This window comes from Hypanus sabinus, chromosome 21 (genome assembly GCF_030144855.1).
Source record: "Hypanus sabinus isolate sHypSab1 chromosome 21, sHypSab1.hap1, whole genome shotgun sequence".
NCBI classification, from domain to species: domain Eukaryota; kingdom Metazoa; phylum Chordata; class Chondrichthyes; order Myliobatiformes; family Dasyatidae; genus Hypanus; species Hypanus sabinus.
In genome coordinates, this window is record NC_082726.1 from 17,360,827 (window position 1) to 17,369,658 (window position 8,832).

The window sequence follows — 8,832 nt, forward strand, 5'->3', positions numbered from 1 at the left end:
ATCCCCCTTGATTTAGTCCCTTCTCACCTACATTGGTGACATTTCTCGTGCTCTCCATCTCCTCAGCAACCTTCAATTCCCCGGCAGCCCCAACAGCCTCACCTTCACCATCAATGTTCAGTCCACACACACTTCTATTCCCCATCACAAAAGCCTTAAAGCTCCCTGCTTCTTTCTCAACAAAGGGTCCAACCAGTTCCCCTCCACCACCTCCCTCCTCCGTCTGGAAGAACTGGTCCACACTCTCAACAATTTCTCCTTTGGCTCCTCACACTTTCTCCAGCCACAAGGGCCCCAGAAATAAATAAACAAGCCTGCCTTTTTATTGGCTACATAGAACGATCCATGTTCCAAGCTGTTCCTGGTAACACTCCCTAGCTACATTGCTTTTGCTTCAAGCACCCATGCTGAGCTTGTCATCTTAATTAACTTTTCCTCCAACTTCCCCCTGCCCTTATATTGGTCCATTTCTGACACTTCTCTCCCATTTCTCGATTTGTCTCCATCTCAGGGGACAAACTGTGTACTGATATCTTTTATAAACTTACTGATTCCCACAGCTATCTGGACTTTACCTCTGCCACCGTGTCTCCTGGAAAAAAGCTACTCCTTTTCTCAGTTCCTTCGTCTCCCCCACGTCTGTTTCCAGGACTTCAGAGATGCCCTCCTTCAGAGAATGGGGTTTCTCTTACTCCACCATTGATGGTGCCCTCACCCGCATCTCCTCCATTTCCCGAACATCAGCACTCATCCCATCTTCCCACTGCCTTAACAGGGATAGAGGTCCTCTTGTCTCTCCTACCCGCCCCCCCCCATGAGGCTCCACATCCAATACATCACTCTCCACAACCTCTGTCACCTTCAATGGGATCCCACTACAAAACACATCTTTACCTCTCCTGCCCCTGCTCTCTGCTTTCCACAGGGATTGCTCCTCCATCATTCATTTGTCCATTTATCCCTTCCCACTAATCTCTTTCCTGACACACATCCCTGCAAGTGACAAACATGTTACTCCTGCCCATTCAACTCTTCCCTTACCTCCATTCAGTCCTACCAGGTGAAGCAACACTTTACTTGCAAACCAGTTGTGTTTCACCTTTTACCTTCTAGTTAGTGCTCCTTCCCCTCTTTTAATTTTCACCTTTTTACTCTGCTGTCTTTCCCTTTCCTTTCCAGTCCTGAAGAAAGATCTCAGTCCGAAGGGTTGATTTTTTTTATTCATTTCCAGAGATGCTGTCTGACCTGCTGAGTTCCTCCAGCGTTTTGTGTGTGTTATTCTGGATTTCCAGTACCTGCAGACTGGAATCAATCACTGCTCCGAGCAACTTCCCAGTGTTTAAACCATTTTCATTCTTCAGACAAAAATGCGATTCGTCAATGTTTCAGAGTATCTACGTGTTTAAAAAAAGTTTTCATTGACAACTTATTCGTAAGTTTATTAATTTTTAAAGCACGCCAATTGTCCTGTAGGCTTTCTTTGTCTGATGTTCGGGCATATCACAAGCAATATAAAATTATTCGAATTTAGTAATATTCTCGGACTGGCGTTCATAAAAAAAATAAAATATATTCGGAATAATTGAATGTTGCACTTTGCTGAAATTACATCATTCACTTAAAAAGAAAAGCACAAAACATCGAAAAATCCATCCTTAAAACCCAAATTCCCTAATTATCCCAAGTTAGCGACAGCGATTTGTAGAGCCCGCCAAACACGCAGCGATTCATTGGAGCAAATCACTGTCAATCTCAACAACGCGCCAGCTAGATCAAGAAATCTTCAAGTTCTTTTTATGCGATGGAAACAATGTTAATGTCATACTGATGCAATATTTCATTGCTTGTGATTTTTATGAGCTATACTTTGCGGCGATTATTCTTTTCAGTATTTTCATTCAAGATAGCAGCGCAAATCGGCTTTCCCGCCACACAGGTCTCGGAGCACACTTATCTCCGATTGGAAGGGTAGGAGCGGAATGGTTGTTGAGACGACCGCCCCGATTGGTTGTAAGGTAGAGGTAAAATAAGCCGGGCAGCGCGATAGGACAGGGCGCCAGGCTGCCGGCCAATGGCGACAGCGCTCGCGGTTTAGCCGGCGAAGGCGCGAGACTGGCGGCGCTTTTAAAAAGGGGGGCGCGAAACCGCTCGAGCTGGCCCGCCCGACCCGAGCCGCATCGAGCTCAGCGACGACATGGTCCGCACCAAGGCTGACGGCCCCTCGGTCTCCACCGGCTCCTTCCGCAAGGGTAAGACTGCAAACGGGAGGCGCCGACGAGCCGCCGTCCCCTGCCGGGTGGGTGTGGGGGCAGAGGGAGGGGGTTGTCGTATTGTCCGGCTGGCGTCTGTGGTGGTGGGATGCGCGCTGTTGGCGCTTTATTCCCCGTCGACCGACCCGCCCGCCCTGGCGTTCTCGCTTCCCCTGTAATAAATTGCTAAACGCCCGCTGCCGCCTCATTCGCGCTCTTGTCCGTCTCGGGTTTTGGCGGGAGCTTCTCTGGCGACAGTGATTAGCCCCGGGGTGTTGCTGTGGTTCCTGGCCATGTCCGCCTCTGCATTGTCGCTGCAATCGCCACTGACAGGGGTGCAATGGGCGTCCATTCTACCGCTCTGCTCTGGTCTTCTTCCCCATGAGGCTTGCGCCTTTATACCGGCTGCCTCCTCACTCCGGTGCCGAGTTTTCACTCTAAACGTCGACTTTCCATTGACCTTCTCCCCCCCCCCCCCCCCCCAAACACACACTGTTCCAGCATCCAGTGTCTGCAGCTTGTTGTTTTCACAGTTTATCATGGCCATTCATGTTCCCTCCAGAACGGTGTTCCTCAGGATCTGACCCCTTCGTGTCCAATAGACAGTAGGTGCAGGAGTAGGCCATTCGGCCCTTCTAGCCAGCTCCGCCATTCACTGATCATGGCTGATCATACACAATCAGTACCCTGTTCCTGCCCTCTCCCCATATCCCTTGACCCCGCTATCTATAAGAGCTCTATCTAACTCTCTCTTGAATGCATCCAGAGACTTGGCCTCCACTGCCTTCTGGGGCAGAGCATCCCACATATCCACCACTCTGGGTGAAAAAGTTTTTCTGCATCTCTGTTCTAAATGGCCTACCCCTTATTCTTAAACTGTGGCCTCTAGTTCTGGACTCACCCATCAGCGGGATCATGCTGCCTGCCTCCAGCATGTCCAATCCCTTAATAATCTTATATGTCAGATCCCCTCATCCTTCTAAATTCCTGTGTAAACAAGCCCAGTCACTCCAATCTTTCAACATATGACAGTCCCGCCATGCCGGGATTTAACCTACGCTGCACTCCCTCAATAGCAAGAATATCCTTCAAGTTTGGTGACCAAAACTGCACACAATACTCCAGGTGGGGTCTCACCAGGGCCCTGTACAGCTGCAGAAGGTCCAGTGGCAGCAGGATCCTCAAGACCAGGCTTCAGTACATCCCTCTACTGTTCTTGGGGGCATCTAATTGCACTGTCGGACAAGTTTGGGCCGACTTTCACCAAGTAGTTGATTTTTCAGCAGCTGTTGATGTTTGCCAAACAAATTTGGCATGAAGTTGTATAGGGAGATATTAGTGCAAGCTCGGGCCAGAATTGTACTCAAGTGTCACATTAAGGGCTAATTTTCCTGCTGGTGTCATTCTCAAGTACTAAACGCATACAATTAAAATGTACTGGATTAATCAAATCAAAGTAGAAAAATTGTGTTACGATTTTATTGTGGCAGCTGTATTTGAACATTGATCTTGTGGCAGTAAAATTAATGTGGCTTGTGTAAGATGTATTGCGTTGCAGTTAATCTGTAGCGCCTTAGCTATTGAACCCTGCACAATAGTAAGATGCAGTATACTGAACTAATTGAAATTTTATCAAGTTTGACTCTACAATGTTCTACTTCATTGTAATGTTATAGCTTCCATTACAATCCCCAATCTGTTTTGATTTTGTCATACTTTAGGACCTTGCTCCTCATTCTTTTTCTTTTCTTTGATAACAATACCCAACTAAAGTTTAATGGTATGGCCACAAATGTTGCATATGGTGAAAATGCACGTTAGGCAGCATCTATTGAGTGAGGAATAATTACACAAGCAGGTTAAAGACCATTAAATGGAGGATACATTATGTAGTAAACATGTTTACTTTTCTAGTAAATTTACAGTCAATTAATATTTAATTACATATCCAAACAATTGGTTGCTGATGCACAGTTTATGGTGCCTTGGGGTTTAAAAAAAAAGGCCTTGGAGATATACTTTTATCTGTGGGTAAAAGTTGATTATAGCAGAAGCGATTTGAAATTGTTTAGTTTTAAGGTACAAAGTTCTAAGATGTTGTTGGAAGCAGACAAGCCATTGAGGATCCTTTTACAGCAGATCTGGTCGCATTGATAAAACAAGGTCATTTCAGGTTAGACTATTAACGAAAACTGGGGTGGAAAACTAGATGTATTAAAGCTGGGAAGTGCAGGTTAGAAATGCTGAAGCCCTGTAGATTAGGCAATGTCAACATAAGGAGCTGAGCAGGCCGGGGAAATTGACTAAATTATCGGATCTTGGTGGCCTGTATTCCTTTGACATTTACAGGCCAAAACTCAGCCTAAACAAGAGTCTCTCCTGATTCTGCTAGATTATGTTCTACCTTTACTGTGTGCATTGTGAGCTAGCCTAATTGTGACTTACTTAATCTACTTTTTCAAATTCCTTTATGGTTGGTCTCATTCTGAGGTGAATGTTGCTGCTGCAAATGCCAGCATATGCAGTTTTATTAGTCCTTATGTTTCTGTGCTGCCTTCTCAGAATGAGCCCTAAGCTTTGGGTCAATATCTTCATTTATTTATTTACTGATTGTATTTACAGATCATTCTTGAGTTAGAATTTCTTTACTATAGTGTCTCTTTCTAATTCATTGTCAAATAATGGTAGCATCCTTTCATTCAAAGTGCTTGTGTTCTTAATGGTATTGTCGCCACATGGTTTAATAAAACTAAATGTTAGCCAGGATTTATCCTTTGGCCAAAAAAGCAATTTTGCTAAAAGTTGCATATTTAATGGTTTCTTTGTTGTCATCAAACTTGGTGTTTGTATTCTGGCATAATAATTTTTGGCCTAACTATGCTTTTATTTTCTCCATCTGGCTTTAAGAATGAAAATGTGTTTTGTTTCCCTAGCTATTGCTGCCAGAGCACCAAGGAAGGCACTCGGATCTACCAGTACAGCAAACATCTCTCTGACATCTCCTGGGAAAAAGGGTATGTGCTGACAGAACATTTACGGTACTTGGAACAGTCCTGGAAATTGGCTTGTGTGCCATGAATTTTCCAAGGAAAGCTGGTCAAGAAGATGTATGACAATGTTGGGGATTTGTGAACATGTAGTCTATAGTAACTAGTATAAAGTGGTGTTACTTTCTGTGCCCATTTGTGGCATTGTAAAATTTTTCAGCAAAGACCGTTTGGCATGATAAAATGTGCAAGCTTTCAAAGATAAGATTAACAATATCTAATTTGAAATTTTGACATCTTTGACATAATCACTATATACCTTAGGATGAATTTTCATGGTTCCTATTTGAAATTAATAATTTGCTATATAAACCAGAACCTATAGATGCAAGAAATGAGTTTTATGGTGTTTATTTTGTAATTGGTTCCACAATCCATGTAAGATAAGCTCAATATTTAAATTTTCATGCCAGTGCTGGGGTAGTTATCTTTGTGCATCTGTTTTCTAAGAGGGCTTGCTGACTTGGTACGTTGGGATGTTTGGCTGAGTTCTTGTTTTGCTTTGAGCAGAAAATAAGTATGCTGGTGGAAATCCAGTGTGTCCAAGACCAACCCCAAAATGGCAAAAAGGGATTGGAGAATTTTTTGGTGGTCCAAAAAAAGATGTAGAGAAAGAAAATGCAGTTCCCTCAGATGATGAGCCAACCAGCAGCAAGACTGAAAAAAAGAATACTCCAAGGAGGTAAATTAAACATTCTTCTTTTAATTACAGCTTGAGCATACCATCATGGCTTTGTGCAATGGTTATTGATGTAGCACTTGCATCTGTGCTTCAAGTGAATTGGGTATTGTACTCCAAGATGTCCCTCTAGGTATTGTATTTTTAAAGATGGCATTCTCTTTGGCTACTATTGTAACGGGATTGTTGGTTGCCATTGTACCTTTCAGGGATGTAGAAAGCCATCCTACCAATATATCTTCCATAAATAAGTTGGGTAACATTTGCCATTGGGTAAATTGAAAATCCTTGGAGCTGATATTAAAATGCTTTGACCACTTTTTATTTTATTTCAACCAGGGCACGTCCTTTGTCTGCAGAATCTTCAGATGAAGCTGCATCAGGAGATGAAAACTAAGCTCCATGTTCCTTTGACCACGTTTCTTGAAGAGATGCTGACGTGTATATGTGTATATATGTCAATTACTTTGCAGTATGGACTTGTTAGTTTTGTACAGAAATTCAATAAAATACATTTAAATTCATTTACAGTCTTGAAGCTATTTCAATTGCTCAATCTTTTTGTCTTGGATCAATAGGGCTAGTTTATTAATCAGTTTTTGGATTTTTGTTTAAATCCCTAGTCGGCACACTTTTTGGAAGGAAAATGAAGAGTGAATGCTTTTGTTGATTCTAACCAAAAGTTGCTTTTGTTTATCAATTGGTACCATCAATTACTAAGTATTATTTGTTCCCAAGTGTTTCAGATTCAGTCCAGCCTTTAAGGATTGAAATGGATTAACCTTAAGGTTAATACATTCAAAAATGACATTTTCCCTTATGGGAGCACCAGTTCATGAGCTATTCCATTCACTTCTAATGAAATGCAAATTAATGTGGGTCTAGTCAGCTGAATTTTGGAACCTATGCCAGAAAGCAAAATTAAGCAGAGCTGTACTGTTTAACATTCAACATTGATTTACAACTTAATGTTTGCCATGTCAGGAATGTTAGTTCATGATTATAGTTTCCAAACTTGAATGCTTGCAGTTTCCAGCTTTCCTAGATTTGCACAATAATGTTCCAAGAACACTAGTATTAATTAATTGCACTTAGTACAGTTACTTTAGTATCTTGGATGGGCTGGTGCCAATACAACACTTAACATGTAATGTCAGACTTAAACAATCAAAAAAATCAAGATACTGCTGCTCCCCACAGTCCCAACTGAGAAAACATTGGATTTCCTCACGTCTGAAGCTGCTCCATAAGTACTTGGATTCAATTTGGTGCACGAAATGCTTGAATTTCCTCTAATCTGGGAGGTAGTCAATGTCTATGATGATCCAGTTTTTCAGTTCTTACTTGCTCTCAGTGGTCCTTAAGCTGAATAATTCAGTTTTATTTTGTTGATGTTTAAACTGATTTGATTATTAATTTTTTGATTTTAAGACCCCCTATCCCAGATCAAAGTCTAATGTATATATTTTCATTGTCCACTTGATTGATTGCCTCCACTTTGGATGTTTCCCCAAAAGATCCTTCCCATCAAGTTGCTTCTTGCATCCATATATTCCAGTTAATGTTAGATTTGGTCATAACTTCAACAAATAAACAGATTTGTCAATACAGGAATAAAGATGACTGCTGCTGCTTGAACTAAGCATCACTGCCATTCTCAGAAGCTAGTTTTGTCTTTCATCTACATGACTTGTACTGCTGAAACAATTTGTATCTGCATCTATAATCTTCACAGCTGTTTGCACAAGATCTTGTATATGGTACTTCCTTTGAGTAGTGTCCTTTTGAAAATATCTGTTGTGCCTCATAAAGCATTGAAGTTGGCAATCTGGGTTTTGCCATAATTTTTAATATAGGGTTGTGACTATCTTTAATGTGTCAGATGTAATTGATTATTAGATGATTATTTTGGTAATAATTGGGATTTCATAGGGGACTGAATACAGCACAATGACTGAATTCCTACTAATTGACACTTTACACTCCTGCGTGCCATTTAGAAGAATGAGGGCAACTGGTACGTGGAAACTAACTCGATTTGCCTTAACTTTCACCCTGTTTACTTGGCCATAAGGCACTGGACTTTCATGAATAAATCAATCATAAACAGAAATTTTATAGATGCTAGAAATGTAAAGCAATACAAAATACTGGAGGAACAGGTCAGGTGGCATCAGTGGAAATGAATTAACAGTTTCAGGCCAAGGCACTACCTTGGGACTAGTTTAGAAGAGGGAAGATGACAGTAAAAAAAGTGGGGAGAGAGGAAGGAGGATAGCTAGCTGATAGGTGAAGCCAGGTGGGTAGAGAAGGTAAATGGCTGGAGAGGAAGGAATCTGACAGAGGGCATCATAGGAGGAGGAAGAGGAGACCTAGAGGTAAAGGGCCAGAGTGAGGAATGGAAAAGGAAGTGAGGGGGAGAATTTTTTTTAAACCAGAAGAAATTGATATTTGTGCCTTCAGGTTGGGGGCTATCCAGATGGAATGAGGTGTTCCTCCACTCTGAGGGTGGCCTCATCTTTGTGCAAGTGTAGGCCTTGAAATGACATGTTGAAAGAAATTGGAATTAAAATGTTTGGCCGCCTGGAAGTCACACTTTTGACGGAGGACTTCGACAATGTCTCCCCAATGTACAGGAGGCTGCATCAGGAGTTCCAGAGAAAATAGATGACCCCAGTAGATTTGCAGGTGAAGTGTTGGATACAGAGGCACATAGGCTGGTGGGCAAGGATAAGGGGAAGTCAAAGGGTAGAGTAAGGGAAGCCCCATTCTTTGGAGGAGGAGGAGGACATCTCATGTCCTGGAAAGGAAAGCAGCATCCTAGGAATGTATGTGGTGGAGAGGAAGAAACTGAGAA

At 42.2% G+C, this 8,832-nt stretch overlaps 1 protein-coding gene across 1 annotated transcript; it reads left to right on the forward strand.

Moving 5' to 3' along the window:
* Positions 1-2,103: 2,103 nt before the first annotated feature.
* Positions 2,104-6,499, forward strand: pclaf (PCNA clamp associated factor). Its single transcript, XM_059946874.1, has 4 exons — positions 2,104-2,249; positions 5,183-5,263; positions 5,807-5,978; positions 6,315-6,499. The coding sequence occupies exons 1-4, from the start codon at positions 2,195-2,197 to the stop codon at positions 6,370-6,372; spliced, it is 366 nt and encodes a 121-aa protein (XP_059802857.1). The 5' UTR covers positions 2,104-2,194; the 3' UTR covers positions 6,373-6,499.
* The last annotated feature ends 2,333 nt before the right edge of the window (positions 6,500-8,832 follow it).